The sequence below is a fragment of the Euprymna scolopes genome, chromosome 15 (genome assembly GCF_053919585.1).
Source record: "Euprymna scolopes isolate OS-2025 chromosome 15, ASM5391958v1, whole genome shotgun sequence".
In the NCBI taxonomy this organism is placed as follows: Eukaryota; Metazoa; Mollusca; class Cephalopoda; order Sepiida; family Sepiolidae; genus Euprymna; species Euprymna scolopes.
Window position 1 is genome coordinate 78,031,092 of NC_136496.1, and position 16,546 is coordinate 78,047,637.

Below are 16,546 nucleotides of genomic sequence, written 5' to 3' on the forward strand. Positions count from 1 at the left end.
TTTTTCTTTCAATTTTTTTTCTATGTTCTTTTTTTTAAAGAAAGAAATAACTATCTTTTCTTTTCAATCTTTTTTTCTTTTTTTAAAGAAAGAAATAACTATTTTTTCTTTTTAATCTTTCTTTTCTTCTTTTTAAAGAAAGAAATAATCATCTTTTCCTTTCAATCTTTTTTCTTTTCTTTTTTTAAAAAACAATAAATGCCAATATTTTCTTTTCAATCCTTCTTTCTTTTCTATTTTTTTAAAAGAAAGCATACCTTTTTTTTTTTTTTTCAATATTTTCCTTTTCTTTTTAAAACAGAAACATGGTTAACTACAAGTCATTTACTCCACTTATTATGTTTTGTAAAAGTGTTCATTGAAAAGGAAATCATATCACAGATTGATTCATTGAGTTTGCAGCCTTTTTAGTTTTATAATTGTTCAACTGTCATCACTTCAACAGCATGGGTCGCATCGGGAACCTCTTCTTTGATTGCCTCACTGTTTCGTTCGGCCAAGGCAACTTGGAGAGCAATGTTTTGTGCCTCAATATCCGTCAGTGCTGTCAGGCTGGATTGCATACTTTGGTAGACAGACATAGGAATTGTCATTATTCCTAGTAAACAAAAAGAAATGCAGCAATATTTAAACAATCTTTTCTAAACACAGAATCAAATCTTAAGATAACTAAAATACCTTTCCTATGATAGGTAAAAAAAAAAAATTCTCCATAACAAAACAGTTTTGTATCAATATTACATCCCCTTAGAAAAATTCAAGATATAATGATACTTAATCTTATGTTTAGAATCCTTATTTTATGTCGATCAAAATCTATGATATGATTTTGATTTTAGAAAAGGTTTAAAATATAATAGTTAAGCTTAAGGGGTCTCAAGAAGAAATTAAAATTCAAGAAATCTTCCTTAATTGCTATCTATTGTCTATGGATCACATTCAATTCGAATCTGAATTATTTAAATTTTGAAATGGGAGGTTGTGCCCATATCTCCTCCCATACAAAAAAAAAAAAAAAACTTCAAAGAAATAGAAATTTGGGGAATATTAATAATATCTAATATATGTTGCAAAAATTTCACAATAATTGAAGGTATCTGAATTTCCACAAGGGCCTCCACTCTCTTTTTTCCTCCTTTGCATAAAATTAAACTAAATATAGCCCACATTTGGGTTCCAAACGCCTAACAGCTGTGTTCTTAAATTCCTAATGATTGGTTAGTTTAGGAGTGAACCCTGTGCATACAAATATATATATATATATATATATATATATATATATATATATATATATATATATATATATACACACTATACTAAAACTGATGATCTTCATCTGTACATGAATATTTTAGATGGTGAGAGGAGGGGTGAATAATGTACACAAAAGGGTAATAATAATAAGAGTAGTTGGAGGCAAATAATCAAAAGAGAAAAACAGGAAAGAAAGAAAGAAGAGAGGAAGAAAGAGAGAACATTAATGAAACTTTTGCATTGTCCCTCTTCCTCTCACTTATTTACAATATTCCACGATTCCTTTCAGTATTCCACTTATCATTCATCCATTTTTTCATGCCACGTTTCTGTTCTTACTATCTAAAAACTTCCCATCTATGGAACACTGTTCTGCTGACCTGCTTCCCAGCTAATTACATTATAGTCATCTTCAAGTCCAATGTAAACAAATTCTTGTTAAGCCATTCCCTTAATCAAATTCAACCAAATTTCTGTAGCAGTCAATGTTTATACATCGAAGTACAAAATCAAAATGCGTAAATGTGTGTGTGCACATGTCATCTGCGCATACACTATCCTAAATAAAAAAAATTATATTTTCGATCAATTAGAAAACTTTCTGAATTTATTTCAAAATAATCTGTCTGGGTGATACCTAAATCCTTTAAAAGGCCAAATTTTTCTTCAATAAACCAGTGTAACCCAGTCGACCCGTGTCTATGGATTGATTGCTAGCTGTCCCTCTTTGGACGTTCAGCTGTACAACATTTCTCTCCATTCACACACAAACATTAATGCATACAAAGAGACACACAACTCATCAACATTATCATCTGTCAATCTGTATAAACTTTATTCATTGAAATATTTCTAATCTTTCTCATTGAAATATCTTACTTATACGAAATCAAAAGAACACTGACTCTTATAAACAACATTCATAATTTATTTAATTGAGCAGAAAAGTTTTGAATACGATTTTTTCCTGACCCCTGCAATTCACGGCTATTAATTGATTCAGACTTTTTTTCAATGTCCAGCTAATGAATCCTCCTTGTTTTTACAAGAATTCTAAAAATATTTACAAACATTCTATTTTTCCTAACCAAATATAAAATATCTCTTTTCTGGATATATGCCTTTTGAATTCATTCTTTTGTTTTGTTTACCTTATAACATGTCTCTCGTTTTTCTCACATTTTATAAAACCTGCAAAATTTTTCATTGAAAATATTTCTCTTAATCTAACTCATCCTAAAAATACTTCTCACATTACAAAACATCCTAAAATAAAACCCAAAACTGGTGTGAAACCTATCCCTAAATTTCCATCATTAACGGTTACTACACTACCACCTTACATTCATTAACCTTCATCCTCGAGTGGCCTTTGTGTCTTAATAAGTGGGGACTCCCTTGTAAAAAAAAAAAAAAAAAAAATTGTACAAATTCAAGGAAATAAATATAAACAGAGGCTAAAAAGAGTTCAACATAGTCAACAAAATATTGGTCCTCTTTATTTAGATTAGAACCGACGGTACCAATGTTGTTCTAATCTTCTGTAAGATGTATATATATGAATAAAATATACATTTGATTTTTATCATTTTTTGTATACATAGAAGTTACACATTTAAAAAACAAAACAAATAAATAAATAAAAATGCATTCCCTTAAAAGGTGCAGCATTTGTGTGCAAGGTAAGTAACTCTATACTACTCAAATAAGTGAATTTGAATACACAGGTGGTATTCATGACACGCTACTACTATCATAAATAAATAAAAAAATTAAATGAATGAATAAAGTACCTGTACAACTTGTCCCAGCCCTTCTTAACCAGTTTTATTTTCATTTATTAATTTCTTAATTTTCAAATTGTAAATAAAATAAAATAAAATAGACCGTTATTTTTTTCCGTTCATGGACATGTGGCATGAATGCAGATCTCACAATATTATTGTAAAAAAAACAAAAAAAATAAAAAAACAAAAACAAACTGGATTCTGCATGAAATTTTACTCATAAGTCCAATCTTTGTATAGAACATCATACACCTTTGTGATTTTGTCGATCTCCTTAGGGAATCAGATCAGAGTTTCTTCTAACAAAAGATGTTTGCTACTTTCCATCTGGACTTCCTGCCCCCATTCAATTTCCTGTTAATCACACTTCCCAACATACATAAATAATCAGAAAGGGGTTAGTACTAATTTTGGCAACACTCTGGAGTTCTGCTTAGTTTTTGTCTTCTTACTCAAAATATTGTTCCAAAATAATTACACAGAATCACTTTTACCATTAATAAACATGAAAGAAAAAAAAACTTTGCAAAAAAACAATGTGCTTATGCATTAACCTGGTTTATACTTAAATTCTGTTAAACTTAATCTTTTAAAAATGGATTTTAAATTTTAAAACTTGTATTTTTTATCAAATAATTTATTGAATAAATATTGAAAAATGTTATTAAAATTGTATAAGTTTCTCATTTTTAACAACAAAATTAACACATTCATTTGTTTGTAAATAGGTGTCTGCTTGTGAATGTGCTGCTGCAAACTAGGGAGAGAACTTTAATGCCTACTAGACACTATCCTTGAGTGTCTAAGGTCTCTCTGTACAAGGGTTTGTCAGAACAACCTGGCATAAGGATACTTTTCCCTACAAGTAAACCTTGACTAAATATTCAAAATAACATAGTATTTGCAGTTCAAATAAGATCTCTTCAGTATGGCTAATTCACACTGGCTTTTCTAAGGAATGGTGCACCTTTTCCAAGTGATATTACCTCAAGGAATAGCATGAAACTAGATACTCCACCAGATTGGATGAATTTTGCCTGAAATCCAGTAAGATCAAGACACCACAAGAAATGTATAGAATAACATACACACCTGATCAAAAACTTAGACCACTTGAAAATCTTTAAAAAGAAATATTTTTTTAAGGATAGATTTTAAACTCCTCCCACTTAAGATTACCAATACTACAACAGAAAAGGTTACAGGAAAAAAAAAGCTACGTTCCAAACATTTAATTCAGAAATTTATATTTTTATGAAATGAAGCATTTTAAACTTCTCTTGCATCAACTCCATAACAGGGTAATAGAGAGTGTGGCAGAATAAGAAAGATCCGACTTGCGTTAACAAAACGTCATTTGGCTGCATGCAACCTGAATGATAGCAACCTTTTTCGATTGGACTGATGTGAAACGCTGCCTGGTGTTGTACCTCCCTCCTGAATTTGGGATGATGATGATGATGATGATGATGATTGCTGCTGTTGCTAAGCATCATTTCATGAAAATCAGATGATTTTCGTTGGCATTTGCTTTCTCCAATATCTTTCTAGTTAGAAATTCAGTATTTATGGGACCTAACATCCCTCAGTGAAAGTGTTTCTGTGGTATGAACTGGATTTGAACTTGGCACATCCATTAATAGTTTGTGTCATTGACCATTTAACCATCGTCACCTGATGATGATGATATGAAGTAGAAACTCACTAATAATTGTTTGCAAGATTCGCATAAAGAATCTTACTGTTGCAAGGGAGGTAATTATTAAAATATGAAAACCAGTTGAAGTGGATTGGCAAAAAATGACTATTCAAGTGTGAGGTTTTATTTACCTTCAAGTCCATGATTTCCTGATAATAAAAGTTGTCTGTTCTGTTCTGTGAGTGCTGTTGTTTGGTTAGCTTGTTGCGCATCAAGATCCACTTTGATTGGAGTTGATGCCAAATTACCGGAGGATAAAAGTTCAGCATCGGACACAGCTTCTACCAATGTCTGCACTGCTTGGTTAGCTTCATGTTGTACCTGCAACAAAGAAATTTAATGGGGTTTCAATTTCAATAATAAAAACAAAAACTTGAAACATGGTAATAGGTTTAAAATTAAGCAAAGACAGCCTTTGAAGCATTCTTGAGCCTCACCATTATATACTTAATAAAAACTCACAATTATGTCAGCTACTTCAGCCATTAGTAATTACTATTTTCGCTCTTTAAAAAGAGGTTAGGGATTTTATTCTTTAGATTATAATCACCTGACAGTAAACATTAAAAAAAAAAACAATATATTAATTACCACATTTTCTTTTTTTCCGCCTTATTAAGTTATGGTCATAATTTAGCAAAAGACAGAGGCTACTAAGCTAATTAGTGAATGCATAAAACTTAGGAGTATCACGATAGTTAGCCACCAGTGTGATTATGCAGAGAGTCTAATGTGAGTGTATATTATTGCAGGTTTGGTCTGTTCAGTCACAGCACGAGGTAGTATTAAAGCATTATGGTGGGGCAAGAACCATGAAATAATCTGTAGGCAACAGACGCAACTGTTACATTCCAACAAGTAGACAACAGATCTAATCCAAGAAAATCATATACTCCAGAGGGAACAGGGTAGCAGCAGCAAATATAGAGTATATATCTGATGACATGATGCTGTAGACACTCAAGAGAATCAGAGAACACCTTGTCAACTCCGGCGAACACTAGGGACCTGTATTCCAAGTGGGGATGACTCATTGCCTTGTAAAGCCTACTCAGCAAATGGCATTCATAAAGAATTTGATAGTTCAGGATACACAACTCCTGTGTATAATGATAGTATAATTTTATTTGGAATTTTTTTTATGTGTGTGAAAGGTGATAACGTATGCATGGAAATACCTAAACTATTGTAAAAAAATTATATAAAATTTAATTTTAATTTTATTTTGTTTTAGCTGGGGAGGGGGCATCCTACCGGATGCCAGGCATTCCCCCACTATCTCAGACTTCCAACCAAAAGATCTTTTAAGATTCTAACTGTATTTTTTTTTTTACAAGGTGGTCACCACTTATCAAGACCCGGAAGCCACTCAGGGATAAGGGTTATTGTAAGTACAGTACGTTAGTGTGGATATTTAAAGTGTCTACTTAAGGGGGCGGTTCATCAGGAATTTGTTTACGTTGGACTTGAAGACATCCAAGTTGTAGCCAGGAGGGAAGCAGGCAGACGGAACAGAGTTCCACAGGCATGTAGTTCTAAGAAAGAAGCTTTGTTCATGGAATCTACGTTTTGATTTAGGCATAGATAAAGAGTGGGGAAAGTTTTTGACAGTGGATTCAGCTATCATTAAGTGCAATTGTTTGTATTTCTTTTGTATTTAGTTCATCGGATATATTTGTCAGGTAGTTTTTTGAAATTCTTTTTCATGATTCCGGTTGCTCCTATAATTACTGGAGTGATGGAGATCTTAAGATTCCAATTTCTTTTCATGTGTACATAAGCCCTTGGTATTTTGTCATATTTTTCCTCTCAGCGCTGTTTAACTTAGTATCTACTACGGTTGCTCATCAAGTGTGTTCAGTAACAATCTTTCCGTGATAATTCAAATGACTATTTTTAACAGATTAGGAGAATGGCCAAACATCAAATGATGAAATTGTGTCCAAGATGGGTATATTTGCTAATGACACTATACTCTATACCAGACATATGGGAAAAACGAATGTACATATATCCAAGGCAGTGTGTGACACCTTAGAAAATGGGATTGTAAATGGTTGGTAACATTTAATGCTACTAAGATAAAACTCGTTTTCTTTAAAAATAATAAGAAACTTTCCAGTCACAAATTGACACAGATAATAACACTACACAGTCAAACATTCAAACTCCTTGGTCTAATCACCACAATATTGCATCCCTGTGCTTGTTTTGTGTAAATGTTTCAGCAAACAGCAAAATCCCACGCCTTCATGTAAAGCCTTCTACTCTAATAGTTTATTTTCTCGAAATTTTAGACTGAGATTCTTTCTTTGCTGTTTAATAAGCAGAAATTTAAATGTAATGTGAACAGACATCTCGCTGCTTAACTCCCTACTTAGAGTGTCCCTGTAGAGACAGATCTTAATTCACAGTAGTCCCTTACATCTCAGTGGCAATGTGCCTTGTTTGGTGTAAAAAACTAAAACAGAAAGCTATGTTTCTGAATTTTTCAGATGGGGATTGATTATCTATATTTTTATTTGGATTCTTTGGACAACTATTCTCATCTTGAGTGTTATTTTCATGTTTCGGTTGTTGTAACCTCCAACCTTCTTCAAGTGTATCTGGTCAAACGCGGGAATCTGCATGGAATTTGGAACAGAATCCTTTATTTAATCGAGGGGGGTAGCACGCTCAAAATACAATTGGGAATTACTTAAGACTTCTACCTAGTCATAGCTGACCATGCTAACTCCATGGATTAAATAAAGGATTCCGTTCAGAATTCCATGCAGATTCCAAAGTTTGATAGAAAGATTCCCCCCGAGTTCAACAAGATATGCCTGAAGAAGGTTAGAGGTTAAATGAACCGAAACATTGTGAACATAACACTGAAGATGAGAACAATAGTTCAAAAATTCAAATAATACAAAAAAAAAAAATTAAAAAACGAATTCATTTATTTTCTTTAATATTGTCAAAATTGAAATACTTTACTGAAACAGATTATAGCATTGAGATTTAAATATAAGAAAGACAAAAAAGTGTTAAAAAGCAAGTATAAGGAAAAAAAAAAAAAAAAAAAGAACTTACTGCATGTAAGACAGTGGCTTGAGTGCCATCTGCCAAGGTGACAACTGCCCCATTAGTTGGATTTGTGTCGATTTGAATGATGGATACACTGCCATCAGGGTTATTAATGGCCTGCACCATGGTGCCGGCAAGACCATTGCCGTTAGGTATGGCAAACGTATTAGACAGGCCGTGTGATGTCAAATTCTCTTCTGCATATTCTGGTAAAAGATCTTCTCGTCCATGATGTTTGTAACAGTTCTTTACAATCTGTCTCAAGGCATGTGTCCATGATATCTTCCAGAAGAAGCAGTAAAAATAGTAGTGTTTTAAAAACAAAAATTGAAAAGGAAATATATATTTGGTTTTGATAAAACCAACAGTAAAACACTGTAGATCGTTCACTTCAAAAGAATTACAAGAAACGAGTCATTTATTTGGTTAGCATCTCCGGTTTTGAAAAAATAAAAAAAAAAAGCGAAAGAAAAATATATTTTTTTCTTCAATAAGAGCAGTTGAAGCACTTTTTAGCATGGTGGTCAATTATCTAGAAGTGATGTCTTGATGAAAACACTGGTTTCCATCACTTCGCTGGGTTGGTGTCAAGAAAGGCATCTGGCCTATAAAAATCTTGCCTCAATTAAGGAAATGTTTGAAAGCCAATTTCTAAAATGGAGCATCTCACTAGTAATTATTCAACCAGGAAACCTCTTCTAAGGATGTTGGGTTAATTTTAATTGAGTAAATGGTACTTATGCAGCGAATGATACATTTTTCCATAAATGCTGAGTTGGCATATTCAGGCAGTTTATGTAAACTGTCGGAATATAGTGAAATGCTCAGCCAATGCAGCAGACAACAGTTGATAAAATGGAAGAAATATTAGTTTTAATTGTGCAAAAATTAAAATCATTAAAAATAAATCATTCTAGTAAAGCCATCACAATGAATCTATCGGTTTTGCAGATTATGCTACAGTCGCCGGAAAAAGTTCTTTCATTTTGCCAGGAATGGAAATTAATCAGAAATACATGTGGTCCACAACATTGCAAATGTTAAAAATTTACAGCAAGAATGTATCATCAGTTTAGAATACACTGATGAATCGAAATATTTTAGGTAGATATTTTTGTATTGTTTGGGTTAGTTTCTATTTTATGGTTATTGTTTTGCATTTGTGAAAAAAAATTGGTTCCCAAAGGGAAGGCAACTCTAATAAAGATCGACAGGGGATTATCTCCCATTCATCACCGAAATTTTAAGGGTGTACAATATTTGTTTTTCTACAATTAGAGGCTTACAAACGCTACTAATCTCTAGGCTTATTCTGCTTAGTAATTTTCTTTTTTTTTTTTTTTTTTAGCATATATACTGCCTCCTTGAGTCCCATGACCCTCCACCTTGCTTTCCTGTCAATTATGTTGACCTCGTTCCACAAAGAGAAGTGTGTTCCTATTTCTTTCCATATGTGATCAGCTACTTCTGACTTTTCGACCTCTCCCCGTGTCACACCTTTACGATGTTCTTCTAACAATAGTCTGAAAATATTTTATATAAGACATTTGCAACGACTACTTCGTTTTTCTTCATTAAAACAGCTTGACGAAATTTAACAGATACTTTTTTAATAAGCTGATTTGTTAATTTTTATTCGTAAAATCTAAATCTGATTTCATGCCTTGAAACTTATTGATGATATTTGACTTTGCCTTCAAATTTGAAAGTAAAATTGATAGGTTATCGATAAATGCCTAGGCACGAAATAATTGATATAGTGTCATCCAATATGTAAATATTTTATTAAATAAATATATTATTCATGCCCACGCTTATAATATGATATGAAGAAAGCACAAAAGAAAATCAAAACAGGTGAAATTTGACCAAAATAAAATATATATTTAGAATAAATATTCCGTTAAAATGTATTATCACTATACATTATTAATGCAGTGATTTCATGCAATTTGAAATATTTTAATTTTTAAAGGCGTGTGTAAAAATTTGGGGGTTAAATATCTCACCTTTTAGTGTAACTCAAGTTTTCGAAAAAAAAAACTGAAAATTTGAAAATGTCACTTAATTTGTATCTAATAATATTGTGGGTTCCCTCCACTGTGCTAGAAAACTGCTCTCACCAGAGAGTATCCTCTATTTTTACAAAACCACAATTCATCCGTGCATGCTACATCTTGGCTGCTGAATCTACCACTAGCCTCTTACTCTTAGAAAAAAAATCCAAAAAAGAGTCAAATCTAATAGATCTTGGACTATTGGGCAGTGGGCACACTCCAATATCTGTCCCATCACCACAATGTCACATCTCCGTGCCTGTTTTACAAGTATTTTAATGGAATGTGCTCTGATGAACTCACTGCACTTGTGCCCGCTCAATATAAATACTCCAGACTAACCCAACAAGCAGCAAAATTCCACCTTTACACTGTTGAAATCCCTCGATGCCAGAAAGCTTTCTACTCTAATAGTTTCTTCCTTTAAACTGCTAGACTTTGAAATTCCCTCACTATTTCTTGCTTCCCTGACTGTACTAACCTACTAAAGTTTAAACGTAATGTTAACAGACATTTTGCTGCTAAACTCCCTATAGTCCTCTGTTAGACATAATCTCAAATAGTAGCCCTTACATTCCAAGTGGCAATATGCCTTGTTTGGGATGAAAAAGTGTCTAAAAAAAAAAAAAAAAAAAAAAAATCTATTGTTCAGATTTCATATAAATCAGAAATATTTAAATTTTAATATATATCGTCACAACCTTTAAAATTTATCATTAGTCATCATTTATTTTGAGATTACATCTAATTTTTTTTTTTTTTTTTTTAGATTTAACGCAAATTATGGCTTCACCAACAAATACTGTTCTATTTCTATTAAAGAAAAAGTTGAACTGCTGAAAACTTTCTGTTGGTTTAGAGACATAATAGGTGAATAATTAGTGTGTTGATGAATTATTATTCATGTGAAATCGAATGGACTGGCAAAATGGTTAATCCAGAAAGTCTCTGGAAGCGAGGATCCGGAAAAATCAATGTTAAACTTGTATAAGAGGGTCGTTCCAAAAGTAATGCCTCCTATTTTTTATTCTGCCAGAATAGATCAGAGAGGATTGCAAATTGCATTATGATGACTGAATTTATGCATTCATAACCTAAAAGTTTCATCTTTCTGTTGCAGATATTGATGGCGTGAGACTCTAAGAAAGCAACCCCTGATATGGAATGTGTCAGAAGCAGAAATGCGTCATTGAATTCCTGGCAAAAGTGGATTGAGAATATTGGTGACTATGTAGAAAAATAAATTCTGGAACACAAAAGGACGTTCGTGTTAATGATACCACTCCCATCTTCGTAGTGCTTCAACTTTTTGAGTTAAAAATAAAGGAGGCTTTACTTTTGGAATGGCTTTCATATGACAAAGCATGCTCTGGACACTCATACACAGCCATCGTTCATCGACATTTTGAAGAGACATCCCTCATACAAAACGAATTTCATGCAAAAATTAGACTGGCAGAATCTAGGCCATTGTTGAATCTGGCTTGTTCTCTGTCAGCCTGAGGTATGGTCCTGGTCAGTTCTAAAAGGTTGAGAAGAAACTAGTTTATTGCTAATCACCTGAGGCACTCTTACCAGGAAATGTCAACGGGGCTACCAAGGCACTTTTTGTTTGGCTAGAGTGCTCTTTCCTCAAGGTGGTGGCTTCAAATCCCAGTTTCCAACCTTGTGTCACATCTTTGCTGTGGGAGGAAGATAAATAAGCAAAAGGGGTAAACTTTAAAGGTTTTTAATGAGTTGTCTTCCTGGCTGAGTCGAAAAAATTGAATTGCGCCTTGTTTACTTGCCAAAGGTTGAAAAAGAACTAAATTTATCTTTCTTTTGTCGATAGTCAGAACTATTTACAAAAATAACCTCAATCACCTTACCTATTAACTATTTGTGGAGCAAAACACGTAATAGAGACCACCGTACATATACAGGATACATATAGTATTTGAGGTCATATTTTATTTATGATAATTTGCATGTATAAACTTAAATAGTTGACTTGCAGATTTATTCCATACAACTGCCTTCCACGTCATGACTCCCACAATCCAGTACCAGAATGTGTGGACCAAGTGGTTCTTCCATATTTTGGACATTATTGGTGATATTTCAAGAATCTTTTATAAGGTTGTTGATTAGTTTTTCTTTCATTAATGCTACACACATAGCAGTTCAAGAGATACAGATCTTATGCGTTTCTGTAATTCAATACTTATTTTCTTGGTCTTCTTTCCTTTCCTCTCTAGAGACAGGACTTTGTAATGAAGCAAGAGTCATACAATCCCGAACATAATTTCACTTGTGTTTTGATATGTCCACCCTACAGATAATAAACTCTTCCATTTATAATAAAGACTGGTAGAATATGTCTCATAGTGTTAGCACACAAGTTATGCACGAGTCATGCATTTTATTTGTTCTATTTGTTTTTTGTTTCCACTAATTACCAAGTTGTGCTTTTCTTTCAGACCTTTACAGGACCACAACAACTTGACTTGATGTTGCTTAAGTCCAGTAACAAAGAGAAATCAAAGATGATAATCAGTAAAGGACTGATGTTACTTCTATAAGATTAGTTGCTCTACCAAGGATTCAGGATCTAGTATACACTACTAGTTCATTCATTATTGGAAGAGAGATCCAAGCATATTAAAAAAAAAGTAATTTTGCAGTTGCTCTACCAATAAAATCAACTGTAGAATTTTTTAGAAAGGGGTACGTTCAAAATGATTGTTTCTTTTTAGAGCACAATTGAACTATAATACTTGTCATTTGTACATTTAACTTTATTTCAAGTGATAACCTAGCAGCAAACAGAAATAGACTCAATGCACCTAGCATGAATGAAACGAAGCGGGTGGAATCAAGAGTTAGTTCCCTAGACAAAACATGCCAAAAGTCAGGTGTCAAATAATATTACAGAGAAGATTACATCACATGTTTGGGAGACAGGACAAAGTTTCTAGGAGTCCGAGTTAGGGAAGTAGACAGACAAAATGTGCCCGACAAAATACAAATCTAGTGAATACCTTTTCGAGACTGTTTGTTTGTCAACCATTTTAAGGTCAAGTAAGAAAACTAAGTAAGAAAAGATTAATTTTAGCCTCTCCCCTTGTGAACGAGCTTCTCTCTCCAATAAAATCTTTGAAACTGCAACAAGTGTCTATTGTTTCCATGCACGAGTTTTAGTCGCCTTGGTTAAACATCCGATCACCAGCCATTAATGATAATGCATGTGTACAAGTGTGCGTTTGTGTGAAAAGGCCATGTGAAATGGCACGTTTAAATGTTCATTTAAGCTTTCGCATATGCAAATGTTACAGCTGCAAAACAAATAAACACAAATAAATACATACTTGATCTTTGTCTACTTCTGAGCGAACATCACTGCGTACATTTGCCCACGGCAAATCACAAGGCCACCAGGGTGGTCGGCATTCAACTCGACCCCAACCTGGCTTACCTCGACCTGTTGAATATTTCAGCATTAAGGGTATAAACGCCCGCAACTGAGCCTGAAACAAAAAAATAAAATAATAATTGGTGCTTCTTTAGTATTAGTCATGATTTTAATTCACATTTCCAGAGAAAAACATTATAATGCTACTTTCTTTAATATTCATTGATGAAAATGCAAATCTATGAAATACTATTACTCCTCTTGAACGTCGTCCGTCAACGATATTAGGGTGGACAAGAATTGGATATAATTCCTATTTAGTTTGCTTTTTGTTATTTCATGAAATGAAAATATTTAAGAATTCTTTGATTGTTTGATGTTTCATTATTATCAATCACAATTGAAATTTGAATTTTAAGTAAAATCACTTGATCACGTGTCATGCTAAATTAAGTATCCTCACTAAAAATTAGAAAAAAAAAGATTGAGTAGAAGATTGCTTAAAAGTTTATATCAAAAATAAACATTGGTTTTATTGTATTTTCTCGATCCATTATTGGTAAGAGTGGAAGTACCAGAAAGTGCCGTAAAACGGGGAAGATAAGTCAATCTTTCATTTAAGCAATTAAAAATAAATGATGTAATACGACAAAATTAATCTTCTAACAACGTGCGCGATGATCACATTCACATGTCTACAATAATCATTAACACCTCTTGCAGAAGATCCACCATTTTCTAGAAAGCAATGAGTAACTTTTGTGCACTCCTAACCCAAACCTCAAACTCCTTATAAACATTTTTTTTTTTTTAATTCTTGCATTATAAATAAATAAAAAAAAATTACATTCCCCCCCCACAACATTATTGTACAACATTTGATTAAAATTAAATATACTTATGCAAGTAGTCATAGTAATTTAGTTTCTGAATATATATCTATATATATATATATATATATATACACACTGATGAAAGTTTACATCCAAAACCCTAGGAGGAGTTTGTGAACAATCATGAAGTGTAAATTTATATGGAGAGATAGATAAGTAAAAATATTACGAAAGAAAACAGTTCTCATCCTGAATTTTAGATTTACAACACCCCGGCTGATGCAACCCTGACCCTCCTCATGGTCCTGTTTGAGATTCCGTACAGAATCACGAGTTTGACAAGGCAAGGAAATTTGAAGTTGCATCAGCTGACAAGTTGTGAGAATTACAGTCCAGATGTGAACGGCAATGCAAATAATATGAATAATTAATCCTCATCTCAAAAATTCAAATACATGACTAAAGAAATACTTATTTTTATACGTTTCTTCTTCACAGACTTTGACCCTATCACAAGTGCTGCTTTTATAGGGGAGCGAAATTTTTCCCACATTAAAAACCAATCTTATGTCTAATTCTGCCCTTGTTAGGATATAAGTAAACAACCGGGTATTAAACACTGACAGTACATAAAGAACTTCCATTTTTACCCATTTCAAAGTAATATTATAGGAGGGGTAGGAGAGAGACAAGAGGGGAAAAAGCAGAGGTTGGAGATAAAATTGTTTTAATTGCTAACAATTGTGAAGTTTCCGCAAACGCAGCACATGTGAATGATTTCTATTGATTTCTATTGATGAAGTGACAAATTGCTTTGAATCATTCATTTAGAAAAATAAAAAATTCGCAAAACTTACCTGCGTCATTTTATCTACAGGTGTTGGAATTCCATCAATGACCAAAGGTGGCAGTTCGTGAAGTGAGGGGTCATCTCGGTGAGCTGGAGGGGCTTGTTGAGCAAGGGCCGATTCGAGATTTGGCATTACCATCTCCCGACAATTCCGCAACTGAATAATAATAATAATAATAAGAAGAAGAATATATACGGGAAGAAGAGAATTTGAACTATAATCTTGAATCGGCAGGAAATATACAGTTAGCTCTTTTAACCATCAGTAATTATTATTTCCTACACTGAAGATTACATAAGCATAAAACACTAGTGTCTGTAGGTGATAATATATATATATATACTAGACTACTCGTGATCCATTCAGTTAGCATATATTATATGTAGCTGTGGAATAGTTAGTATATGGAATTAATGTATAAGCCTGATTTTCATGACAGAAAGAAAATATTTTTAAAAATTACATAAATCAAGTAGGTTTTTTTTTTTTTTTTTTTTTTTTTTTTACATAAAAACATTTTTATGAAAGTATATTAAAATAAAAAAAAAAAAATATATATATATATACACACACATATATATATATATATATAGATAGATAGATAGATTATTACAACATTAAACTTGATTATACTGCCAGTATGTGTGTTGTGTGATTATCTTTAGTCGCTTTCAATTTATATATGTGTGTGTGTGTGTGTGTGTGTGTGTGTGTGTGTGTGTGTGTGTGTGTGTGTGTGTGATTGTCTGGACATGCTTTCAACTGAAAATAGTTAAATAGAAACTACTTCTCTTACAAGAAAAACAATTTATTTGTTTTTTTTTTATTGTAAAAAAATAATTTAAATGCAAATAGTAGTAGTTTGAAGAATCTAAAAAATATGAATAATAAATCATCTAAAAAATTCAATCTTGAACCTTACAGGAAAATTTAAAAGAAAAAATCAATAATTAAAAAAATTCAAAATATTTTTATGAATTACAATTTGTATATCAGAGATAAAAATGAATATTTTCAGAATCGGTTAATCAAAATGTTAAAATTATTTTCTTAAAGTTACAAAGGCATATTTAAAAATCAAATAATTTCATTCAAAAACTAAAGTTTATATAAAATACATAAAAGTAGTAAGATTGGTTTCTAATTTACTAATTTGGCGATACATTAAAAAAAAAAAAAAATAAATAAAAAATAAAAACTGAAACAAACCAAATTTCAATAAATGCTCCTGTTTACTTTCCTCCCCATTAGGGCAGAGTTAGATATAAAGTAGTTTTTTAATGTGGAGAAAATCCAACTTCTTAAAAAGTGGCACTCTGAATAGGAACAAAAAATGTTACTAGTTTGTGTTCAATCCTATTTATTAGTAATTAAAGATGAAAATCTCTAACTTATTAATATTATTAGTGAAATCTGAGTAAGATGTGTTATATCTGCAAAGAAAAATTAAATCAGGTGTTTCTTCAGACTTGACTTGACACAAAATTCACTCAGGATGTGTTGAGCTGACTCGTCCAATAAAACACATAGTATCCTGGATGAACACTGACCACGCACAGTGGGCTGCAGTAACCAAGATACTTATGGACAACCAGTTGCAGGACC

At 32.4% G+C, this 16,546-nt stretch overlaps 1 protein-coding gene across 1 annotated transcript in view; it reads right to left on the reverse strand.

The window, feature by feature from the left end:
• Window positions 1–207: 207 nt before the first annotated feature.
• The window catches only part of LOC145293925 (DNA-binding protein P3A2-like), a 50,025-nt gene continuing 33,686 nt past the window's right edge, over window positions 208–16,546 (reverse strand). Inside the window, exons 6-10 of the mRNA XM_080140749.1 lie at window positions 14,948–15,097; window positions 13,214–13,372; window positions 7,816–8,091; window positions 4,872–5,061; window positions 208–598 (exon numbers count right to left, since the gene is read on the reverse strand). Coding sequence (XP_079996875.1) covers window positions 414–598; window positions 4,872–5,061; window positions 7,816–8,091; window positions 13,214–13,372; window positions 14,948–15,097 — 960 coding nt within the window. The 3' untranslated portion in view covers window positions 208–413. The remainder of the gene's footprint in view (window positions 599–4,871; window positions 5,062–7,815; window positions 8,092–13,213; window positions 13,373–14,947; window positions 15,098–16,546) is intronic.